This window comes from Amblyraja radiata, chromosome 25, assembly GCF_010909765.2.
Source record: "Amblyraja radiata isolate CabotCenter1 chromosome 25, sAmbRad1.1.pri, whole genome shotgun sequence".
Taxonomy (NCBI): domain Eukaryota; kingdom Metazoa; phylum Chordata; class Chondrichthyes; order Rajiformes; family Rajidae; genus Amblyraja; species Amblyraja radiata.
Genome location: NC_045980.1, coordinates 12,955,775 through 12,982,045, shown reverse-complemented (window position 1 = coordinate 12,982,045; position 26,271 = coordinate 12,955,775). Strand labels below are relative to the sequence as shown.

Genomic DNA, 26,271 nt, shown 5'->3' with positions numbered 1-26,271 from the left:
ACAACTATTCCAGCATGCGTACAATTGTATTTTGAGTACGGCCAATATTTTAAGAAATAAACTGGGTAACAACTATTGTTTTATTTTTGATTCACAATCACTGATATTTTCATCTCTGGCCTTCGTCCAACCATTTGTCTATCCACCTATCCACCCCCACGCCTCACCTGCGCTCACAGCCAACAATTAACCATTGTGAGCTCCCCCATTCCTTGATCATCGTTGCTGGCTTTGGTTTTTACACACCTTTCATTCATTTGTTCTATGTACCTTTTCATATCTCTTGTTTCTCTCTCCCCTGTCTCTCAGTCGGATGAAGGGTCTCGACCTGAAACGTCACCCATTCCTTTTCTCCAGAGATGCCGCCTGACACGCTGAGTTACTCCAGGTTTCACCTATTACCTTCCAGGCTTTGGCCTCTCCTGTCTTTCCTCGCTTTGAGCTTTCCCCCCATCCCACTCCGTAATCAGTCTGAGGTGTCCCGGCCCAAAACATCCCCGTCACTGGCCCGCTGACTTAATGCAGCACTGCGCCTTTTCACTGCTATCATAGATTATTTGATAATCATTCTTTCCCCTTCACGTTCCAGATCTCTCCTTGCCTTTCACCTTTTTTTTAAAATTCCAAATCATTGGAAAATCAATGCTGTGGACTTCATCACCACAGTAAGTGGTGACATCAACAGAAGGTGGGCAAGACTGGTCCCATTGGTCTTCCCACAGCCCTGTGGTATATTCAACCGCACCCATTGAGTCAAGATCATTGATAAATTCTGTTGAGTTTACTGCAAAAATTGTGACAAGGGGTGAAAATTAAATATGAGCTTGTTCGGAGTGCATCCCGTTAGCCAGCAGCGTTCTGGCTATGTTCCAATATATATGTGACTCATAAAACAATGGATGCATCTTCATCTTGTCATCTGGTAGGCTATTTATTAATAGACCAACCAGGGGAAGGATAATGTGGTAACGATAAGGAACCTTTCAACTGTACCAAACATTAGGAGGTGCCTCTAACAGAAGCGTTGAGGAGAAAAGGTCAGAAAAGGAAGGATTACAATGTCTTTGGCAAAGATTTAGTGCTAAACTTTAAGAGACATCCACAATTTTGCTTGTTTGATTGAATGAAAGATACAGCCTGGAAACAGGCCCTTTGGCCCGCCGAGTCCATGCCGACCATCGATCACCCGTTCACATTCGTTCCATGCTATCCCACTTTATCATCCACTCCCTACACACAAGGGGCAATCTACAGAGGGTCAATTGACCAAAAAACCTGCACGTCTTTAGGATGTGGGAGGAAACCGGAGCACCAGGAGGGAACCCACGCGGTCACAGGGAGAACGTACAAACCCCGTACAGACTGCAGCCGTAGTCTGGATCGAACCCGGGTCTATGGCGCTGTGAGGCAGCAACTCTACCACTGTGCCACCGTGCTGCCTAAAACTATGGAGTTGCAAGACTGAACGTTACTGGCAGACAAAAGACACGAGACACTCAACTAACACTTTTACACAGAACACTGCTGAAAAACAGGCTTCCTTATCAGTTACTCCAGCACTGTGTGTGTCACGATATGGCCAGTGTGGGGAGCATTAAATGGACTTGCTCTGACTTCAAAGCAGATGAACTTGCTCTCTTCAAAGGAAAGGACAGAGGCTGCATTACCTTGGTAAGGCAGACCACATTACGCTGAAAAAGGCCATTGACTTAACCTTCACAATTCGGTAATAAGGAAGGCTAACGCAATGCTCGCATTTATTTCGAGAGGACTAGAATACAAAAGCAGGGATGTAAATGCTGAGGCTTTGTGAGGCACTGGTCAGAAAGGTCAGGACAGAAAGGTCAGTGTGGAAATGGGAAGGGGAGTGAGAGTGTTTGGCAACTGGGAGATCGAGTAGGCTATGGCGGACTGAGCGTAGGTGTTCAGCGAAACGATCGCCTAGCCTGCGCTTGGTCTCGCCGATCTATATCGGAGTCCACACCTGGAACGGCGGCTTTCAAACTTCAAAGGAAAGGACACGGGGTGGGTTAACTTGGTCGAGCGGCCCACATCATCCTGAAAAAGGCCGTTGATTGTGCGGTTCACCCTTCTAAAATGACTCCTGCAATGATGTCTCCCTCCCCCCCTCCTCCCACCCTGTCACCTGTGCCCTGCTTTCTGTTTGAACCAGCTTAATGAATGGTTTAAGGACTGGCGGGCTGCAATGTGACATTTCCAACCATTACTGGAAGTATGATGGATGGCACTGGCAGCACCTGCAAACAAGCCTCTTCAGAAGTTGTCAGCCACACTCTCACCCTCCATCTATCTTCTGCTCGCCGCGAACGGACCTGGCCAAAACCTCTTCAAATTGCTTCATTTTCTGGCCAGCGCGGGGAGAAAAAATAAACCGATCTGGAATATCCTCTGAACAATTGCCAAAGTGGAACGGAAACTAAGCAACAGCTAAAGGAATGATTGCACAAACAAGAGCTCTTGGCGTCTAGATCCTAAAATACATCCAATCGAACACCAACGCGCAAACAGCGGCTTTTCTCTCGGGGACCCAAAAAACCCATAAATGAGATAAATGCCACAAATAAACCCACAATGCAGACAAAAGGGGAAAAAAAAAGCTGGCTTCTGTGTTGATCATCGAAACTGGCAGATGTTCCCAGCAGGTGAAGCTGACTGACTAAAAGCTGAGCATTTAAGATGCAAGGCAGACAGATGCTGTTCAATGTAAGCAAGCCCCAGGCAGTGCAACCCAGAGGGAGCGATAGCAAGGAGCTAGAAGGAAAGACACAAAATGCTGGAGTGACTCGGCGGGTCAGGCAGCATCTCTGGAGAACATGGATAGGTGACAGATGACGCATGCCGATTTACATTGAAGACAGACACAAACTGCTGACCTGAAGTCTGAAGAAGGGTCTCGACTTGAAGCGTCATCTATTCCATTTCTACGCAGATGCTGACTGACCACTGAGTTGCACCAGCATTTTGTATTTGGGACCCTTCCTCAGACTGTTTGTAAGGGAGTGAGGGGGACGCTGAATGAGAGGAAGTGCAGGACAAAACCGGGCAAGTAATATGTTGAACTTAGACACAAAATGCTGGAGTAACTCAGCAAGTCAGCCAGCATCTGTGGGAAAAAAAAAAGAATAGGTGACGTTTCGGGTCGAGGCCCTGATTCAGGCTTCAGACCAGCATTCTGTGTCTATCTTCAGCGAAAACCAGCATCTGCAGTTCCTTACTCAGTCTGAAGAGTTGATGGGCAGATGGCTGGACATGGGCCAGGGATGAAGAAAGATGAAAGGTGTGAGATGAAAGGGTTAAAGAGATGCAAATTATGAAGCTAGAGGAAGGAATGTAGATGGAAGGGGGGAGAAATAGGGCAAGTCCTAGTTGGGCACAGGCAAGAGGGGAGGGGGGGACAAAAGGAGGGGAGGTGGGGGGGGGAAGGAGGGGACGGGGGGGAAAGGAGGGGAGGGGGGGAAGGAGGGGAGGAGGGGGAAGGAAAGGGGTAGGGGGATGAGGGGGGAGGGGAGGTTGCTGCACAAGCCTCTCTGGAGATGCTGCCTGACCGGTTGAGTTACTCCAACATTTGTATCTTCTCCTCCAACTCCTTGTTCTTCCTCTATCGCTCTCTCTCTCTCTCTCTTCTACCGCCTGGGGCTTTGTTTACATTTAACAACATCTGTCTGTCTTGCACACACCGAGCTGTTGGTTGTAGTCTATGGATTAACACTGAGGCCTGAAGTAAACCTTTTTTTCCCAAAATCTTTAATGACTTCAACACTGTGGTGTATAATTTTATTTCCAGTTTCAGTACTCGACAGGAGGACTACCATCATGGAAGTAAAAAAAATGCTGTCTTTGATCCTACAATGACCTTATAGAGGTGTGCAAAATCATGAGAGGAATAGATCGGGTAGACTTGCCCAGAGTAGGGGAATCGAGAACCAGAGGACATAGGTTGAAGGTGAGGGGGGAGTCTGAGGGGTAACTTTTTCACACATTGTTATGGAACAAGCTGCCAGAGGAGGTAGTTGAAGCAGGTACTATCGCAATGTTTAAGAAGCAATTTGACTGGTACATGGATAGGACAGGTTTAGAGGGATATGGGCCAAACAAAGGTAGGTGGGATCAGTGACGATGGGGCATGTTGGTCGGCGTGGTCATGTTGGGCCTGTTCCACACTGTATCACTCTATGACTCTAATTATCATTCATTAGTAGTACAGTCAAGGGTGATTCATTGTCATATGTCCCAGATAGAACAATAAAATTCTGCTTGCTGCAGCACAACAGAATATGTAAACATAGTACACTGTAAACAATATGATAAACGAGAGAGAAAAAAAAGTTCAGTGTATATACTGTATACACACACATATACTGTATACATACACACAAACACACGTACTCAAAAAACAAACAATATCAGTGGAATAATAAGTCTATGTCGTTCAGAGCTTATTTGAGGTTGTAGTGTTTAATAGCCTGATGGCTGTAGGGAAGAAGCTGTTCTTGAACCTGGACGTCACAGTTTTCAGGCTCCTGTACCTTCTTCTCGATGGCAGGGGTGAAAATGAGTGTGTGGCCAGGATGGTGTGGGACTCTCATGATGCTAGCTGCCGTTCTGAGGCAACGACTCTGATAAAGCCCTTCGATGGTGGGAGGCCAGAGCCGGTGATAGACTGGGGAGTGAAAGTTAGTAAATGCTCACTTAATTGCCAGTTGGATATGTGCTCTGTGCCTGTAGCCTGCAGTTGAAACAAAAGTGGTTGACCAGAGGGTAATGAAGGAGGATTTGCAAAGGCAAATCGTTGCTGAAGAAAATGAACATGTTCATAGTAAGAACTAATATTTTGAGAAGTTCGCACAAATAACAAAAGTCGCATGGAGTAACTCAGCAGGTTACTAAATAGGGGCAGCAAGGTGGGGCAACGGTAGAGTTACTGCCTTGCAGCGCCAGAAACCTGGGTTCGATCCTAACTACGGGTGCTGTCCGTACGATGTTAGTAGGTTCCCCATGTGATCATTTGGGTTTTCTCCGAGTGTTCCGGTTTCCTCCCACATCCCAAAGTCGTGTAGATTTGGAGGTTAATTGGCTTCTGTAATTTGACCCTAGTGCATAGGATAGAACTAGTGTACGGGTGATCACTGGTCGGCGCGGACTCAGTGGGCTGTGTTTTATCTCTAAACTAAACTAAACTCAGAGGGTCAGGCGGCATCTGTGGAGAACGTTGGTAGACAACATTTCAGCTTTGGAACCTCCCACAGACTGACTGCAGTGGTGTGGGGAGGGAGGGGAGAGGATGGGAGAGAGAAAGCTAGATGGGGCAGGACAAAGTTTGGCAAGTGATAGGTGGATACAGGTGAAGGGAGGGGGGGCGGGGGGTGGGGGGTGCAAGGGGGTTGATTGGCAGATGCTTGACCAAAGACCAGAGATGAAAAGACAAAAAGTGTGAGATAAGGAGATAAAGGTGGTCGAAGAACCGCTACACCATGCAATACGTTTGGAGCGAGCCGCCAGGTTAATGAGCAACAAAGTCAAAAGGTTCCTTCCCTTCCCAGACAGTGCCTTGGGATTAAGGATGACGGATGGGATGGGGCAAATGTCAACTTCAGCTGAATTTTTACGCTGCAGAAGGCGGTGTTATCCAGGACACTCCGAGAACCTCCTCGTCATCTCTGAAGAAGCTAAGGAATGTAACAAAGGCAAATGGAAAAGCACTTCATCTAAAATTTAACACCACGAAAAAGCTTTCAGCAGGATGTTGTGTTGGAATGGGACGAGACGTGCTTCACGTTAGGCAGTCCCACTGGTCGCTACTAATGGCGTGGAGCCCACAGGTCGGTCCAACTCCGACCCCAGTGCTTGTTCATCGCAACGTGGCAGTGAAGGACGACCCACAGCTCGGGTGCCATGGCCGCCGACCTTGCGGACCACTAGAAGCGCGGGCACGGTGGCGCAGCTGGAAGAGCCACTGCCTCTTCTGCCACTACGGGTGCTGTCTGTGTGGAGTTTGCACGCTCTCCCTGTGACCGCTGGGTGCTCGGGTTTCCTCCCACCTCACAAAGACCTGCAGGTTACCTGACATTACTGGCAGTAGTTCACAAGTCATAGGAACAGATTCAGGCCATTCGGCCCATCAAGTCTACTCCGCCATTCAATCATGGTTGATCTATCTATCCCTCGCAACCTCATCCCTTCTCCCCATAACCCCTGTCTTCCTTACTAATCAAAAATCTATCACTCTCTGCCTTAAAAATATCCATTGACATGTTGATTCAAGACCAGTATCACAATATTACAGAGACACAAGGAACTGCAGATGCTGGAGTCTTGAGCAAACCACAAAGTACTGGAGGAACTCCGTGGGTCGGGCAGCATCTGTGGAGGGAATGAAAAGGGAATTCCCACCACAGAAGTTGCCTGACCTGTCGAGTTCCTCCAGCACTGTGTATTTTGCTGAGGGCATTTTCATTCTGTAAACACTCATTATTTCACACTCTGCTTCTTACACACAAACTAATGGATGTGAAAAATAAAACACCAAGTAATGCAGGAACCTTGCAAACTAAAGTCAGTTCAAGTAATGGTCCATTAAATCGTTCGCAAGTTTTTGGCACTTGGTTTTCTAAATAATACTAGCGATTACTGTTACAGTAATTGCCAACTGTGTATTTAATGCAACTCAATTTAATGCAGACACACACTGCACTTGCATAACTTTCCTTCATGCCATCTGTAAGAAGAAAGTTTTGGTTTGTAAGCAAACACGACAATTTTCATTTCCAATTCATTGTGCTCCGTGAACTATTAACTCTGTGCTACTTCTAATCCTTTCATCGTGCGCACGGTTTTTCCAAGCCTCTATATCGCTGCTCCATTTTCGCTTCCTATTCCTGCAGCTTCTACTCGGTGTCGAAATCTGCATGATCAAATGCACAATCCAGGGCGGCACGGTGGCGCAGCGGTAGAGTTGCTGCCTCACAGCTCCAGAGACCCGGGTTCGATCCTGACCATGGGTGCTATCTGTACGGAGTTTGCACGTTCTCCCTGTGACCGCGCGTTTTTTCTCCCGGTGCTCCGGTTTCCACCCACGTTCCAAAGACGTGAAGGTTAGTAAGTTATTTGGCTTCTGCAAATTGTCCCTAGCGTGTAGGATAGAACGAGTGTACTGGTTTGTTGCTCTGTGCAGGCTCGGTGGTCTGAAGGACCTGCTTCCACGCTGTATCTGTTTCTGTGCCGTATGACTCTGTGGCTCTAAGAGGTGTTCTCAATGTGGAATCAATTACTTCACTGGCCTGCGTTCAGACTGACAGCAATTTTATCGTCAAGTCAAGTCAAGAGAGTTTATTGTCATGTGTCCCAGTTAGGACAATGAAATTCTTGCTTGATGCAGCACAACAGGATATTTTAGTCATAAATACAGACCAGATCAGTTTGTCCATATACCATATAATATATATATACACATATCAGTAAACAGATAAAGTGCAATAGGTTGTTATAGTTCATAGTTTGTTTGAGGTTGTGTTTAATAGTCTGATGGCTTTGGGGAAGAAGCTGTTCCTGAACCTGGATGTTGTAGATTTCAGGCTCCTGTACCTTCTACCCGATGGCAGTGGAGAGATGAGTGTGTGACCAGGATGGTGTGGGTCCTTGATGATGTTGGCAGCCATTTTGAGGCAGCGACTGCGATAGATCCCCTCGATGGTTTCAATTAGTCTCAAACAGAAAATTGCATCATGAGCAGTGTAAGTCCATTTACACTTTTGCGTGCATTTTATTTTCCCACAGGTTTTTAAATATTAATGATTTTATGAGCATTTATGAGGCAAAAATCCCATTACTTATCACTGTAAAATATTTACGGCAATAGCATAAAAATAAGGCGTGAAAACAATAGCAGTTTGACAAGCCTTTTTTAAGTTTATTTTAGTTTATTGTCACGTATACCGAGGTACACTGAAAAGCTTTTGTTGTGTGCTAACCAGTCAGTAGAAAGACAATACATGATTACAATCAAGCCATCGACAGTGTACTGATACATGATACAGGGAATAACATTTTAGCGGAAGTTAAAGTCCAATAAAGTCAGATTAAAGATAGTCCGAGGGTCTCCAGTGACGTAGATAGTGGAATGAAGGCAGCTCCCTTGTTACTTTCAATGTTAGTTTAATTTAAAGAAACAGCTTTGAAACAGGCCCTTCGGCCCACAAAGTCCATGCTGACTATCCATTATCCATTCACACTAGTTCCATCTTATCCCACCATCGCGTCCACTCTCTCCACACAAGCAGAAATGTACAGAGGCCAGTTCACCTACAAACCAGTAGTCTTTGGAATAAGGGAGGAAACTGGAGCAGCTGGAGAAAACACACACACACGCGGTGACGGGGAGAACGTGCAAACTCCGTACAGACAGCACCCGTGGCCAGGATCGAACCTGGGTGTCCGGTGCTGTGAGGCAACAGCTCTACCGCAGCGCCACCGTGCCGCTCTAACCCATTAGTTTGTACAATGGTCACATTTAGAAGTGGTCGGCAAAGCTCGAATACATCGGTGCCTCCGTGCTGGGAATATGGACGTGAAAGCGTCCTGAACGTGTGTACAGGGATGCCAATGCATGATTAGCCTCTGCCTGCCTCAGATTCAGACACCATGCGGATAACGCGGTGCCTAACAATTTACATGATTACAGCAAGCAGCCAGCAGTAACTACAAAGTGTGTCAGATTCAGATTCAACTTTAATTGTCATTGTCAGTGTACAATACAGAGACAACGAAATGCAGTTGGCTCTACACCTCTCCATATGGTGAGAGTCATGCACCACTTACAGCCCTCATAGAGTGACACAGCCTGGAAACAGGCCCATCGGCCCAACTTGCAGTTTCAGTTTAGTTTATTGTCACGTGTACAGTGAAAATCTTTTGTTGTGTGCTATCCAGTCAGCAGAAAGCCAATACGTCATTACAATCGAGCCATTTACAGTGTATAGATACATGGTAAGGGAATAACGTTTAGTGCAAAGTAAAGCCAGCAAAGTCCAAACGAAGATAGCCCAAGGGTCACTAAAGAGGTAGATAGTAGTTCAGGACTGCTCTCTGGTTGTGGTAGGATGGTTCAGTTGCCTGATAACAGCCGGGATGAAACTGTCCCTGAATCTGGAGGTGTGAATGAGCTCCAGTCATGTGCTACATCACCCTGCTTCATTGCATCTGGACTTTGCAAATCTTTTATTTCAAACTCTCATCCTTCCTTTGAAGTATTCAATATATAGTCCTATAGTCACACTTTCCCAGCCTTTGTCATTGCCTCATGCCCAAAATGTCCTCTGAAATTTTTCACAGAGTGCTGGAGTAACTCAGTGGGTCAGGCAGCATCTCTGGAGAGCAGGGATAGGTGACGTTTCACAGAGTGCTGGAGTAACTCAGTGGGTCAGGCAGCATCTCTGGGGAGCATGGATAGGTGACATTTTGGGCCATGAGGTTATAAATGATAGGAGCAGAATTAGGCCATTCAGCCCATCAAGTCACCATTCAATCATGGCTGATCTATCTCTCCCTCCTAACCCCTTCTCTTGTCTTCTCCCCATAACCCCTGACACCCGTACTAATCAAGAATCTGATCTGAAGCCGGGACCTTTCTTCAGACCGAGTTACCACAAGTCCATTTTGACTATTGATCTCATGTTGAAACTAGTTCTATGCCATCCCATTTTCTCATCCATTTCCTGCACTCCAAGGGCAACTTAGAGAGCCAATTAACCTACAAACCTGCACGTCTTTGGGACGTTCGAGGAAACGGGGGATGACAGAGAATAGTGTGCCAGTTCACTGCACCAGCACCTGGGGAAAACCCACACGGTAAAGGGAGATCATGCAAACTCCGCACAGACAGCACCCGAGGTAAAGAATGAACCCGGGTCTCTGGTGCTGAAGTAGCAGCGCTGCCACTTGCACCACTGTGCCGCCCTGATCAATAATCACTTCATGTAACTTGCTATCAAATGTTGTTTGATAACTCTCTTGTAAATGCCTCAGGTTGTTCAATGCTGTTGAAAAGAACATAATGATGTTATAACAAGGGGAAAGAATAAGCTCCTCATGCCTGCACTGCCTTTCTTCAAAATCCGGCTGATCCGCTTAGTTTGAGTTTAGTTTAGAGATACAGCACGGAAACAGATCCTCTGGCGCTGTAAGGCAGTAACTCTACCAATGCACCACTGTACCTTTAAGCCATTTGCCAGTACTGCCCTTGCATCCCTTGAAACCACATGTATAGAGGCTACATGTGGGAAGGAACTGCAGATGCTGGTTTACACTAAAAATAGACACAAAATGCTGGAGTAACTCAGCGGGTCAGGCAGCATCTCTAGAGAAAATGAATAGGTGACGTTTCAGGTCGAGGCCCTTCCTCAGACTGGTTCAGACTCTCAACCTCCTTGTCTTGGTTGCTTTAAGCCTTCTGAGCACTAGATATATGCAAAATAACAGTAAATATAAAACCTTGGTACATTACAAAAACAAATAGCGTGCTTTTAAGTGTACAATTAAGTGTAAGAAGCAAAGAAAAATCTTCACCACAATGCTGACATTATAAATGCGAATGTTAAAGCAGGGAAAATTATTCACTTCACAGCTGCTGAAGTGGATCACATATCGAGCGGTAGAGGATGTTCTTGAAACCTCCTTACAATGACAGTACAAAACAAAACGTGTGTGAGGGATGCTGGAGTCACTCAGTGGGACAGGTAGCATCCCTGGAGAGAAGGAATGGGTGACGCTATGGGTCGAGACCCTTCTTTCATGTTACTTACATCTTCCTCAGCGAGGAACGAGGAACAAATTCGTACAGTTAGAAGGGACAACAGGAACTGATTTTTAAAAATCCAAATGTGGAAGATCAAAATAGAGTAAAACAGTTTTAGGCAACCTCCACTCATCCCCCCTGCACCCTACATAAGAGTCATAGTCATACAGCGTGGTAACAGGGCCTTCCAGCCCAACTTTCCCACACTGACCAACATGTCCCATCTACATTAGTCCCACTTGCCTGCGTTTGGTCCATATCCCATCCATGTACCTGTCCAATTACTTCTTAAACGCTGCGCTAGTCCCTGCCTCAACTACATCCTTCGGCAGCTTGTTCCATACACCCACCACCCTTCTGCGTGAAAAGGTTACCCCTCAGATTCCTATAAAATCTTTCCCCCTTCATCTTAAATCTATGCCCTCCGTTCTCGATTCCCCAACTCTGGGCACGAGACTCTGTGTGTCCACCCGATCTATTCCTCTCCTGATTTTATGATGATGATGGATGGGATTTATATAGCGCCTTTCTAATACTCAAGGCGCTTTACATCGCATTATTCATTCACTCCTCAGTCACACTCGGTGGTGGTAAGCTACTTCTGTAGCCACTGCTGCCCTGGGGCAGACTGACGGAAGCGTGGCTGCCAATCTGCGCCTATGGCCCCTCCGACCACCACCAATCACTCACACACATTCACACACAGGCAAAGGTGGGTGAAGTGTCTTGCCCAAGGACACAACGACAGTATGCACTCCAAGCGGGATTCGAACCGGCTACCTTCCGGTTGCCAGCCGAACACCTTCATATGCCAGCCGAGCACCTTCATATGATCACCCCTCATCCTCCTGTGCTCCAGGGACTAGAGACCCAGTCTGCTCAATCTCTCCCTATAGCCCAGACCCTCGAGTGCCGGCATCCTTGTAAGTCATCTCTGTACCCTTTCCAACTTAACAACATCTTGTCCATAACACAATGCCCAGACTACACTCCCTCTTAATAGACACAACTGATCTGAATGGAACATCAACTCCATAACATGAGTTTGCAGATAACACTAGAAAGCTTACACCAGGCACTAAAGGTGGAATCGTAGATGATGAAGATGGTCAACGAATATTGCAGCAGGATCGTAGGCAAGTGGGCGGACGAATAGCTAATGGAGTTTAATGGAGATATGTGTGAGGTGTTGCGACTTGGGAAGCCAGCACGGTGATTGGTTGGGTCCTGGGGAAGTGTTGTATAGCAGTGGGATCAAGGTGTACAAGAAAATGGAATGAGCTGCCAGAGGAGGTAGTTGAGGCAGGTACTATAATAACATTTAAAATACGCTTGTGGATAGGAAAGGTATAGAGAGATACGGGTCAAATGGGACTAGCTTATTTGGGAATACACACAAAAACCTGGGTAACTCAGCGGGTCAGACAGCATCTCTGGAGAAAAGGAATAGGTGACGTTTCGGGTGGGGACCCTTGGTCAGCGTGGATGAGTTGGGCTGAGCGGCCTGTTTCCACGCTCCGCAAGTCTCTGACTCCACATTCCTCTCATCTGCGGTAACACTTCAAGCCATGCTTATGGAATATGGTTTCCAAGAGCTTTTCAATGCTTATTGGCCATGTGCGGCCTAAGATGGGGCAGGGGTGGTGGGGAGTTGGTGGGGAACGGAAGAGACAACGTCCCAGCATAAAAAGAAACCGATGGATATTTCCTAAGATGTTCTTTAAACCAAGGACACTTGCAGGTGTCACCACAAAGGTGCTTTTTTAAAAGGCCTAGTAAATTGAACGGCAAATTAGATTATTGAGGAAGCACAAACATTAAAGCAAAGAGAATGACTGTTACCGAGCGAACAGAATTGGTTGGTAATACGTCAGGTGCCTGTGCGTAGATTGATATCACTGCTTATCTCTTGTGAGGAGTGCGCATCAAAACAGGGGAAAATCACTTATTTCCCAACATTTTTATAGCGTAACAACAGACTGGAGGATTAATTGCTGGAATGACATTTTGTCATTGTGATTTTCACAGTTTGAGTACTCTGATGTTCAATGGTTCAAAGGTATGTTATTGTCATGTATTTTTAAGTACAGTGAAAGTATAATTTTTTTGCATACTGTTCAGTGACAATACATGAGGCACAATCATACCTAGTATAAGAGTGTAGGACAGTGGACCAGACTGAGACAGCATAAAAGGGTCCCCACATTTTAGGCACCAATTTCAAGCCTGAATGAGGGCCCGTTGTCCTGGCAACAGCACTGGTTGGGGTTGCAGGATTCGTCTTGCAAGATAAATACCTTCTTGAAGACTGATATATACTTTGTGAACACTATGTACAAAATTTAGTTTAGTTTAGTTTAGTTTATTGTCACATGTATCGAGGTGCAGTGAAGAATTTTTGTTGCGTGCTATCCAGTCCGCAGAAAACAATGCATGATGACAATCAAACCACTTACAGATACATGATAAGGGAATAATGTTTAGTGCAAGGTAAAGCCAGCAAAGTCCAATCAAGGGTGGTCCGAGGGTCACCAAAGAGGTAGATAGTACTGCTCTCTGGTTGTGGTTGCCTGATAAAAGCCGGGAAGAAACTGTCCCTGAATCTGGAGGTGAACGTTTTCACACTTCTATGCTTCTTGCCTGATGGAAGACGGGAGAAGAGGAAGTGGCCAAGGCGCAACTCTTCCAGGAAGGCTGAAGTCACATTCTAGATCTAGTCCAGGACCATTCTAGATCAAGACTAGGGGTCAGCACAGCTGTGTTCATATTGTTGCAAGCTGGGAGTTCCTGATTATTGTGATGAAGGTGAAGACTGCTTCTACGTGGAGGACAAAGGAGAGAAGCTAAAGGTCGAATCAACCACACAACACACTGCTGCTAGAACCTATAGTACAAGAGGTGATCTGCTCTTGCTAGCGGGTGGTGAAGGAGTTGACTGCATCAGGGAAGGCAGAAAATAACTAGTGAACCAAAACTCAGTCCAATCTCCCAGAAGGACACCAGGAAGGAGGAGGTAAAGCACATGTAAACAAACATGAGGGCCAGTAGAGATGTAGTAGAAGAAAATGGAAGTTTCCTGGTGGGGTTTCCATGGACAATTCACAATCTAAATTCAGAAATGCTTCACTTTATTTAAATATGAGAATATTAAAATATTCACTCAAAATATTAGATCACCAGACACTAAGAAACATGTTGTCAAATAATCCAAACATAATTTGCAGTTACTGGCTCTTAATACTGAACTATATTTTTGGAGGAAGCTACAAATCACAAGTAGAACTTCGAAACATGGCGTTATATTCTCGATGGCTCGGCTATTCTGGCAACCACACCACAGCCCATATCTCAGTGTCCCTATTAATTGGACATCTCAAGGACTTTAAACTCAAAACTTAATTAATTGCAGAAGTGAATCAATGAAAAGACACAAAGTGGTGGAGTAACTCTGCGGGTCAGGCAGCATCTCTGGAGAACATGGATAAGTGACGTTTCAGGTCGGGACCCTTCTTCAGGCTGAAGAACATCAATCAGAAGAAGGGTCCCAATCTAAAACGTGGCCTATCTATGTTCTCCAGAGCTGCTGCCTGACCCGCTGAGTTACTCCAGCACTTTGTATCTTTCCTTGGTAAACTAGCATCTGCAGTTCCTTGATCATTTCGCGGAACACCTTCGCTCAGCCCGCGTGAACCAACCTGATCTCCCGGTTGCTGGACACTTTAATTTCCTTTCCCATTCCTACACAGACCTTTCTGTCCTCGGTCTCCTCCATTGTTAGAGTGAGGCTAAATGCAAATTGGAGGAACATGTTTCGCTTGGACAGCTTACAGCCTGTACAGCTTACAGGTATAAATCTTGATTTCTCTCACTTCAGGTGGCCCCGGCATTCCCTCTCTCTCTCTCCATCGCTCCCCCACTCCAGTCGCACTAGCTTCTCATTTCCACCCTACAAACAGCTTGCGATGGCCTGTTTCCTTTATCATTGTTACTTTTTTACATATCTTTCATTCATTGTTCTTTATCTCTCCACATCACCGTATATATCTCTCGTTTCCCTTATCCCTAACCAGTCTGAAGAAGGGTCTCGACCCGAAACGTCACCCATTCCTTCTCTCCAGAGATGCTGCCTGTCCCACTGAGTTAATCCAGTTTTTTTGTGCCTATCTGCAGTTCCTAGCTGACTAGAGATTTCTATTTGCCAACTTTTTTCCGGATCTTAGTATTTCCCAATCTCCAAAAAGAGTAACACAAAGAACCACACCTCAATGTGCATTTCTACAATGTTATTCCTATCAGGATCATTATTTGTTCTGAAAATTGGATAGTTACAACAAGTACCATGGTTAAAACAATTCTGAAAATGGCCACCATGGGGAGGACTTTTATTGTAGTGCACTAATGAAAATTGTCGCAAATTGGAATCAACATTTGAGTGGTTGTCAGTCGGTTAATGTGACAAAAAAATGTAATTGGGTTTTTACTAACCACTTAAAACCATCCAGGGAAACCTAAGATGTTATGAACAAAGAGTGAAACTGCATCTTAGAAACATTTTAACTGCTGACTGCAATATACTATTTTCTCCCTGCAAGTTTTCAGTGTCAAAGGCAATGTAATTTTGAGCCTTCTTCCTTCAAAATATTAAAGGACAAAAGAAAATGCCTCGAGTCATTCTTATGCCCCTGTCCCACTTAGGAAACCTGAACGGAAACCTCTGGAGACTTTGCACCCCACCTAAGGTTTCCGTGCGGTTCCCGGAGGTTGCAGGTGGTTGCCGGAGGTTGCAGATAGTGGAAGCAGGTAGGGAAACTGACAAAAACCACCGGGAACCGCACGGAAACCTTGGGTGGGGCGCAAAATCTACAGAGGTTTCCGTTCAGGTTTCCTAAGTGGGACAGGGGCAATAAAGGAATGAAATGATCCAAGGGGAAAATAAGTGGGTGTTAAGATGCTGGCAATGGTTACTTCAGACATCTACAGAGGCAGGAAGCTGCCATCATTGAGATAGTCACGGTATTGAAGATAGACACAAAGTGCTGGACTAACTCAGCGGATCAGGCAGCAACTCTGGAGAAACAGGATGGGTGATATTTCGGCTCGGGAACCTTCTTCAGACCGAAAGCAGAGGGGAGGTAAGAAGGCCAGAACAAAGCAGGACCGGAAACAGATGACCAAGGAAGGGTGGAGTCCACAATGGCCCATTGCTGGCTGGGGAAGAGGTTATAAGGAAGGGAACAATTGAACTCTTAGGCCGATTAGGATGGAGATGTTGCACCTACATGTTATTAGAATATCTGTCGCCGTCACTCACTCAGGCAGTAATTACCTCATTCCCTCTTTTTTTCCCAATTGAAAGCAATACATTAAACAAGATGAAATTCATGTTTTAAGGATCTTGACAGGCAGTTGTGTGACAGTTTCTCCACAATTAGTTTAGCAAAATTGATGCATTATGAGAGATTTTTTCTCCTCTGCAAAGAACAGTGGGTATATAAACTAAATGAACAGGAAAAATATATCGTTGACGGGTTCTGAGAGCAAAATTTAATTCAGAGCTTGAAGTGTATTAAAAAGCTATGTTTTTTTTTTATATTAACACAAAATGCTGGAGTAACTCAGCAGGACAGGCAGCATCTCTAGATAGAAGGAACGGGTGACGTTTCAGGTCGAGACCCTTCTTCAGAATAAGGGGTAAGCCATTTAGAACGGAGACGAGGAAACACTTTTTCTCACAGAGAGTTGTGAGTGTGTGGAATTCTCTGCCTCAGAGGGCGGTGGAGGCAGGTTCTCTGGATGCTTTCAAGAGAGAGTTAGGTAGAGCTCTTAAAGATGGTGGAGTAAAGGGATATGGGGAAAAGGCAGGAACCAGGTACTGATTAATGATGATCAGCCATGATCACATTGAATGGCGGTGCTGGCTCGTAGGGCCAAATGGCCTACTCCTGCACCTATTGTCTATTCAGGCCTTGTTTTTACCTTGGCAGAAGCATCCTGAACTTTCTGCTAAGATTTAAACTCCAAGAAACTCCACGAGAACTGCTTCTAACTGAGCTGTTCTAAAAAGAGGGTTGGCTACAGCTAGCCATGGACTGATCTGAGGATGTGTTTTCTAGATGACCTGCAAAACTGCAGGTGGTGCCAATCCACTTAAGCTGCCAGATGGCATGTCCTCAGCTCACACACGTTCAACACTGCCCTCCTCCGCTCATCCATCATCATCTCCCCGCACCTGCTTTGCATCAAGGGATATGGTTATCACTTCATCCCCAAGCCTGCTTCCTCATCCGGAGCCAGATTAGTTTTCCTTTTTAGTTTTAGAGATTCAGCGCGGAAACAGGCCCTTCGGCCTGTCCGAGCAGAGATCCCCACACATTAACACCATCCTACACACACTGGGGACAATTTTTATATTTACCAAGCCAATGAACCTACAACCCTGCACGTCTTTGGAGTGTGGGAAGGAACGGTAGATCTGGGAGAAAACCCACGCAGGTTACGGGGAGAACGTAAAAAACTCCGTACAGACAGAGCCCGTGGTCAGGATGGAACACGGGTCTCTGGTGCTACAAGTGCAACTCTACCGCTGCGCTACCGTGACGCCCATGGTATGGTCAAGTGGAGGATGTATCATCTATCGGCCCCAAGATAAGACGCTTGCACTGACAGCTGAGAAGCACTAATGAGCAGCTACTAAACCCTGGCAGTAGAACCTAACTAAATGCCCTATAGTATCCACACCTGTCCAACTACACATGCAGAGCTGTGCAACTCTGACAATTAAATCAAGATTGTCATGCCATTCAAATGGCAAGGTTATAATGAGCTTGTCTTTAAAAGACAACGGCTGACAGACAAAAGACAATGTCTAAATACATAGGAAATGCAGTTAAAATTGTTCTAAACGCTCGTCACATCAATTAAGAGTCTGGAGATGGAATGGACACTAACTGATATGAGAATACATCAGCAGTTAGACACGGAGACTAATGCAAAATAAAAGATGCAAAGTGCTGGAGTCAGGCAACGGGTCAGGCAGTATCCTTCTTCAGCACCCGATTGAGGACTAATGCAACATTGAGACAGTGTGGCAAAAGTTATTAGAATCACAGAATGGCTGCAACACAAAAGCAGGACAATAGACCCATCCTGTCTATACTGTCAGTCACTTTCCACCACACGTTTGCCATAGCCCTGTAAATTATTAGAGTCATCGAGCACGGAAACAGGACCATTGCCCAACTTGTCCATGCTGACCAAGATGCCCCATCTAACTACCTCTCCAATTCACAAGTGTGTGTGCGTGTGCGTGTGCGTGTGTGTGTGTGTGTGTGCATGTGTGTGGTTTACATCTTCTGTTGTGCTGCTGCAAATAGAATTTCATTGTTCTGTTTGGGACATATGACAATAAAACACTCTTGCCTCTTGAAATACCATCGAGCTGGTATGCAAGCCACTTATCTACAAGCTGAACACTGCTTTTTATCAACGTCACTCCTTTAACCTTTCTCTCAGGCCACAATCAATGTCTTAAGAGAATTAATGCTTAAGAGGATGACTGAATATCTCTAAAACCTGGCCATAATCCATCCTTCTCAGGTTTAACGGAGGTGGGTCAGTAGGACAGGCGACTAAAGAGCCCATCGTAGCCATAGCAGGTCGCGGAAAAAACGGCGACTGGACCCCCCTATGACAATGTCTACGACAAGCTACAACAACCTACCACCTAGTCGAGGTCAAGCTACGGTAAGCCACAACAAGCTATGTCCCTGTTGGCGACAACTGAAGACTATTCACGTCATTTTACAATTTAACTTCTCTTCTCTTGACGCCGGTACCTGTCGCCGGTTGATGTAGGTAATCGCTAATGGTATTCGCCAAAGTCAGCGCCGGCGCCAACCTACGTCACCTGGCGTCAACCTACGACAGCACCTACATCAGGAGACGTCAAGCTACGCTCATTGGCGTCAACCCACATTGCCGACTGTCGCTGAAAAATGTTGAACAGTTTGAAAATCCAGCGGCGACCAGAAAGACGCTACAACTCTTTGGGCGACTGTGGAGACGACTCATGACCATACAGGCAACACCCCGGCAACCATGTGGCGACAGCCTAGTGTCACCTGTAGTCGCCTAAAAAATTGCCTCAGTGGGACAGGCCCTTAAGGCTAATAGGCTGACCATTATTACAAACACAAAATCGAGGCCTTAGTATTTAAGTTTAGTCTTTACAATGCTTTTCTTCCCCTTTTTGCAGAAAGTATCTATCTTTGCTGCACAATGACCTACATCTGAAGGGAGTTTCATGGTTTAATCCACTGGACAAACTCAGAGTTCAGTTCTCTGCTGCGCACCATTCTCCATTTCCTTTCTCCCCGCATCCATGGACTTTTAAGCCATTTTGTTTCGCATTTGTGTTAATGGACGAGCAAGAAATTGACTGGAGAGTTTCAAGTAACGCCCATCCTTCCTGAAAGAGTGTCAATACACGGGGCAGTCCCAGACTGCCGGTCATCAAATAGGCTGTCAAATCTTGTGATCTTTTGTCACTACATTTAGAAAATATTAGGCTTGTTTTGGCTGATAAAGTAGACCAATTCTCCAAAACATGGTCTCCTTTCACTGAATTTCTTCAACAACAGAATGGTTGAACACAAATTTAAAGCCAATGCTTACGATGGGTGAGTGGGGGGGGGGGGGGGGGTAAGGACAGTGGGGCATATCTCTGTTCTTTTTTTCTCCTTTCTCTTTTTTCTTCTCGCACTTCTTTGGTTGTTCAGGGGTCTTTTCTTCTCTCGCTTTTGTATTTTTCTTCTCTTTTATCTCTTTTTTAAAATGTATGTATCAATTTGTAAAATATTACAAATGAAGCTGTACTAACATTGTATAACTCTCATGCCGATTGCTTTATTCTTGTCCAATTGCTTCTAATAAAATAAATTAATTAATTAAAATTAAAAAAAATCTTGTGATCTTTTGCGGAGCTCTTTTAAACAGCACTATAGAGGCAGCAACATGTTTTATCACCACAAAAATGGACGTCGGCCGACATTTTAGTCATTTCTAGCACTCAAGATTTTTTCACTTTAACTAGCTGATTCTCACACCACAGTACACAAGCTTTGAAAATGTCATTTAGTTTAGAGAGACAGCGTGGAGACAGGCCCTACAGCCCACCAGCGATCACCCGGACACTCGTTCTATCCTACACTCTAGGAACAATTTACGGAAGCTGATTGACCTACAAACCAGCACGTCCTTGGAGTGTGGGAGAAAAATCAGAGCACCCAAAATCCCACGCAGGTCACTGGGAGAACGCACAAACTCCATACAGACAGCACCCGAGGTCAGGATCGAACCCGGGACTCTGGCATTGTAAGACAGCAACTCTACCGCTGCGCCACTGTGCCATCCCTTTTTTTTTTAACCAGCAGAACTTTCAAAACCTCAATATCACTGGGCAGCACGGTGGTAACAGCAAGCAAGAATGTCATTGTCCTATCCGGGACACATGATAATACACTCTCGTGACTTGACTTGCCTTACAGCGCCAGAGACCCAGGTTCCAGGAGGCATAAGGAACTGCAGATGCTGGAAGCTTGAGCAAAGGTACTGGAGGAACTCAGCGGGTCAGGCAGCATTAGTGGAGAGAATGGACAGGCAACGTTTCATGTCGGGACCCTTCCTCACATTGATTGGAGTAGGGGGAGAAAGTTGGAAAAGAGAGGTTGGGGGGGGGGCGGACAAGGCCTGGCATGCGATAGGTGGATAGACTGAGGGGGAGATGGTTGGCGGATGGGTGGAGAAAGTGATGAAAAGGATGACAGATAAGGAGAGGAGTGAAATGTAAAGCCAGAGGGAGGGATGTAGCTGGAAGGGAGCAGGGGGTAGGAGGGGGAGGGGAGGATAAAATGGAGCTAAGGGACTCGGGAACGGGTGATGAGTATACGAAGGAGTGGAAATGTGCAGAGTGATTGGGGGAGGGTGGGCAATAGTTGGTGAAATGAATACCGAGTTCAGTTCAAGTTACCAGGCATATTAAAACAAGTGTGAGTTCAGCGTAGGTCTAAGAGAAGACTCGCACGACTGAAGACTTTTTAACGTCGGGGGAAACCGAACCAGAGTAGTTTCCTTTCAACGCAGGGCATTAAACATTATTAGAGACCTGCAAATGGTGAATAACAAAGACTATGTCCTTCAGCAAGTTAGCAAATAAAACCATCGTCCTAGCTTGTCAGAAAATTAATTATACAAGGGCGAGGTTTTAAGCCTTAAAACTGGCATACGAATTAGCAAAATAACAAACTAAGGAGCAAAGTCTTTATCACAAAAATCCAGATGCCATCCTTTTGAACAGAAACATCAGCGGTGGGTTTCAAAGTTACAATCACAGGTAGGTTTAATTAGTAATATGCGTCCCTAAAGCATGTAAATAAGCAGAAATGAACATTAAAACACATTGAAACAGTTTTAGGCTGCTTGCAGCTAAATCTTTACAATCAAGAACAACGCACTCTCTGACTCAGATGAAGACTTGTGGTGCTATTCTTGAAAGTAGCATTGGGATCCAGGGATAAAATAGAGAGTGGTACTCCATTAATTTATTTAATTGTCAAAAAGTGACAGTAATATTCGCCTGGATTTGCATCAAATCGTGGATTTATACAAATTAACCAAACTGATTGTGAAACTGTGGTTCTGCAGTATTTTTTTTTTTTTGAGAATGAAAACACAGGTCCACCACCAATTTTCCAGCATCCTTGGTTCCAGGGCCCTTCCCGATTTTCCGTTTCGCCGGACCCGCAGAGGTCACGGCCTCCGAGAGGAGTCCAACGGTCTTGGAGTGGTCCGCCTAGGCTGCGGACGGGAAGAAATGCCGGCCCACAAAGTTGGCTGCACAAGTCAGTAATGGGAATGTATCTGCTGGCTCCGGCTGGGCCAGAGTTCCAGAGGCCCGGTCGCAGCAGGGAGATTCGACCCGCTGATCAACATGGAAGTCCTGATGAGGTCGAGATCGGCTGCCTCACCCGGCCGAGGCGCCACATTTTCAGGGGGACTTCCGGGGGGGATTTCAAGTGCACTCTCGTCCTTTTGTCTGTGTTAAAGGAGGTGCCGGATCACCAGTTGCCGATAAACCGGTGGTGGACTTGTATAATCCTTATCAATTTATAAGTTGCAAGATATATTTGTGTATATGTATAGATACATAATATATATATATATGGACAATAAGATATAAGAAATATTACTCAGACATCCTGTGCTTGTAACTTCAAGCCACTTCATCAATGAAATATATTTCGTAACGTGAGCTTAGAAACCAGTTTATGGTTATTTACCTGACCATGGTAAATGGCAAAGTTTGCTTATGCACACATTATAACACAAAATAAATGTCTTCGTTCAGCAAGGTTACTGTCCAGTTACAATTAAAACACAAAGTGCTTGTGTTATAACTCCAGGATAAGCACTCAACTAAGAAAACCAAGCCCAAAACCAAAGTATTATCTAACAAAGTACTTATAATAAATGACTGCATATGAGAAAAATAAACATTACCTACATAAGTACCATGCCTACACTGAAGTATTAATGAAAGAATAGAGTTTTTCCAATGTTTTAAACAAAATTTTTCCCTTAGGAACATTCCAAGAATGAGAGGGACAAAGTTTAAAGGAGATGTGTGGAACAAGTTTTTGTTAAACAGATGGTGGTAGGCGCTTGGAACGCAATGCCAGGGATGGTGGTGGGCGCTTGGAACGCAGTGCCAGGGATGGTGGTGGACGCTTGGAACGCACTGCCAGGGATGGTGGTAGGCGTAGGTATTAGAGTGGTGTTTAAGGAGCTTTTTGATCAGCAAAGGGATATTCAAGGAATAGAGGGTTATGGATATGGATTACATAGAGGCAGACGAGGTTAGACCTTTCTGTCCTAGATCTCCTCCATTGTCATAGTGAGACTAAATGCAAATTGTAGGAACAGCATCTCATATTTCTCCTGGGCAGCAGTGGTATGAATATTGATGTCTCAAACATCAGGTAGCCCCGGCATTCCCCCTCTCTCTATTGCCCTCCCACCCAAGTCACACTAGCTTCTCGTTCTCACCCTCCCACAATCAGCTAACAATGGCCTGTTTCCTGGATCATCATTACTTTTTTGCATATCTTTTATTCATTGTTCTTTATCACTACGTCATTGTCTATATCTCTTGTTTCCCTTATCCCTAACCAGTCTGAAGAAGGGTCTCGACCCAAAACGTCACCCCATCCTTCTATTCAGAGATGCTGCCAGTCCCGCTGAGTTACTCCAGCACTTTGTGTCTATCTTTGGTTTAAACCAGCATCTACAGTTCCTTCCAACACAAGGTTAGTTTGTCTTGGCATCATGGTTGGCACAGATATTGTGGGCCGAAGGGCCTGTTTCTGTGCTGTACTGTTCTATGCTCAAAATGAATTATCTAGTTATTGATCTCACTGTGGATAATTGCCGAGAAACTGCAATAGAAATTCCCTGTGTATAGTTTTGATGATAGTGAATTAAATAATTCAGTTAGAAGGGCAGCTTCATATTGTGCACATGATAGATTTTCCATCGAGTATTTCACTTGATGGTTTCTTTTCTGATAGGCATGTATTCACTGGAAATAATATTATTTCTCAAGACAGCATGATCGTTGCTCTTCTGTTCCAGCAATTCAAATATCAACTCTAAACGCTCATCATAATTTAGCCCAAGTGTTATAAATCATAATTCTGGCTTTCAATCAATATATACATAATGCGCACTCCAACTGAAACTGGATAACGTGAGAACTGGTTGTCTCAGAAGATATTTTGAATGACAGTGATTCTTAAACCTTGTAAAAATATAGCTCCAGTTTGCGCTAAAAGGAAAGGAGAAGGAGTTCAGGGCTATGAATTGACAATGTTAGGGGGAATAACTTTAAGGTGAAAGAGGGAAAGTTTAAAGGTGATGTTGGGGGCAAATTATATTTTTATACTGTGGATGATGGGAGCCTGGAACACGTTGCCAGGGGTGACGATGGAGGCAGATACAACAGTTTAGTTTAGTCTATTGTCACGTGTACCGATGTGCAGTGGAATGCTTTTGTTGCCTGCTAACCAGTCAGCGGAAAGACAATACACAATTGCAATTGAGCCGTCCACAGTGTACAGATACATGATCAACGGAATAACATGAATAACCTTTAGTGCAAGATAAAGTCCACTAAAGTCCGATCAAAGATAGTCCAAGGGTCTCCAATGAGGTAGATAGCAGCTCAGGACCGCTCTCTGGTTGTTGGTAGGATGGTTCAGTTGCCTGCTAACAGCTGGGAAGAAACTGCCCATGGTTCCACCATGGTGGCGTTTAAGGCTTTTGGATGGGTATAAAGATATGCAGGGAATGGAGGGATATGGACCACATGCAGGCAGATGAGATTAGTCCATCTTGGCACATGATCAGTACAGATATTGTGAGCCAAAGTGCCTGTTCCTGTGTTGTACTTTTCTATGTTCTAATGTGCTTCGACAAGATAAATAATTTTTCGTGAATAAATTGACCCTAAAATTCTTTCCAAATTCTGGACTTTGAGATAAAGTATTTTAATATAATAAATGCCTAAAGTTGACCATTGCAAGACAATTACCTTTCTGAAAATTGAGATGAAATTTTAGATTTCACTACTGAGTCTCTTCTCACCCATAGTGGGCCAGATGTTTTTTTTTTTTTTTTTAAATCACATTATTCTTGCTTTGATATATTTAGTGCAACAGTTGTTAAAACAGTGGCAATCTCACAAGCATTGAAGATTGAAGTGTTACCTACCGCAGTGTGAACTGGTTCACGGGCGAGCTGCTGGCCAGAGACACGTGGAAGGTGACAACCTCGCCTTGCTTGACGGGCCTCTGCAAGACGGAGATGATGACGTTGTTGTCCAGCCGCATCTCAGTCCGCAGCGGGTCGCCAGAACCCTGGCGCAGCCGCACGCTGCCGATACGGTGCAGGGAGTGGAGCGTCTCGTCAGCATCCTCGCGCCCAGGCCGGATGGCGTTGCCCTTGCGCACATCCTCCGCGTCGCAATCACCGTCCTCATCCGTGTCCTGCACCAAGTAATAAAGCTCCACCGGCGTCCCCTCGGACTGGTCGGTTATCCGCTTGCGACCCGGCACCACGGTGGGCGGGTTAAACCAAGAGGGCAGCAGCTCCAGTTCCACAATGCATAACCCAAGGTCTCCCTGCAGGCGGCAACTGTTTCTCACCTCCCTCGTTTCCCGAAAAGCATACACCCGTATACAGGGTAGATTATCGTGGATGCCATAATCATCCCAGTCTCGGCCCGTGATGTAAAACAAGATCTGCACTATCGGCCGATTAGAGTAGACCTTATCATCAATGATGTTGGCTTTGATCTTCCAGTTGAAGGTGAACTTATCGACCATGCTGAACGTATCAGAAGGTTGCAGGAGTGCTCTAGGGACAACCTGCTCCACAGTGTAAGGTCCGTAACTGGCGTTGATCACCGGAGGGTTCTTGGCCTCGTTGATGAAGAAGGGCTCCATGCGGAACTGCAGACTGGAGTTGCGCATGATTTCCTGGTTGGCTTCCTTGAGGAAAAATGAACTTGCAGCTTTCTGAACTCGGAAGTTCACCGGCAGGTACACAGGTAGCGACGAAAACCTCTGCGCACTCTCCCCGATCCCCGCGACCCCTCGGCTCTGTACAACTGGAGATAAACAAGAAAGACGTACGTGAGCAGCATTCCTACATTTTAGAAGTAAAATATTCTTTACATTCATCCTTTCATTGTTCAGATCACGTGTTCAGTTCTGTCATTATTTTGAACACGTTAACACGCGTGATCTACGCTCTCCTTTCACTCCCTATCATGAGGGAGAAGGCACACGAGTCTGAAAACCATGGCCACCAGGTTCAAGATGAGCTTCTACCCCAAAACCATCAGGCTCTTGAACACTACACAACATTAACCTCAACTATCAACTTGTATGGACTGTCTTAGATTACACTAAAAGCTGGCGGGGGGGGGGGGTTGCACTCTTATAATAGCAATAAAATTAGCATTGAGATCCGAATTGTACTCAATCTGTTCTACTAATTGAGCTCCTTCTCTTAAAACTACCACCTAATACAAGATTATCGAAACAGCCTCTCTTTATCCAAGCTCAGTCCTGACAAGAAAATGGTGCCAAATCTGGTGCCTCTGTATAGTGTCTCAGTGTAATATTACTATACTGCTGTACTGCATCCGAGGTGCGTAATCCACATGCATCCAAGTGCTTCTGTGTAGCGAATGATACTTGTACTGAGTTGTACCTTGGTACTTGTGACAAAAAGTGCCGTGGAAGCAAAGCTAGACACAAAATGCTGCAGTGAACTCTACGGGTCAGGCAGCATTTCATGCCAAGAAGGATACGTGACGTTTCGGGTTGGAACCTTTCTTCAGA

General features: G+C 45.3%; 1 protein-coding gene across 1 annotated transcript in view; it reads right to left on the bottom strand.

Annotated features, from left to right (window-relative positions):
- Positions 1-26,271, bottom strand: part of tmem132c (transmembrane protein 132C) — an 815,186-nt gene that overhangs the window by 565,829 nt on the left and 223,086 nt on the right. The window contains exon 2 of the mRNA XM_033043184.1: positions 24,635-25,532. Coding sequence (XP_032899075.1) covers positions 24,635-25,532 — 898 coding nt within the window. The remainder of the gene's footprint in view (positions 1-24,634; positions 25,533-26,271) is intronic.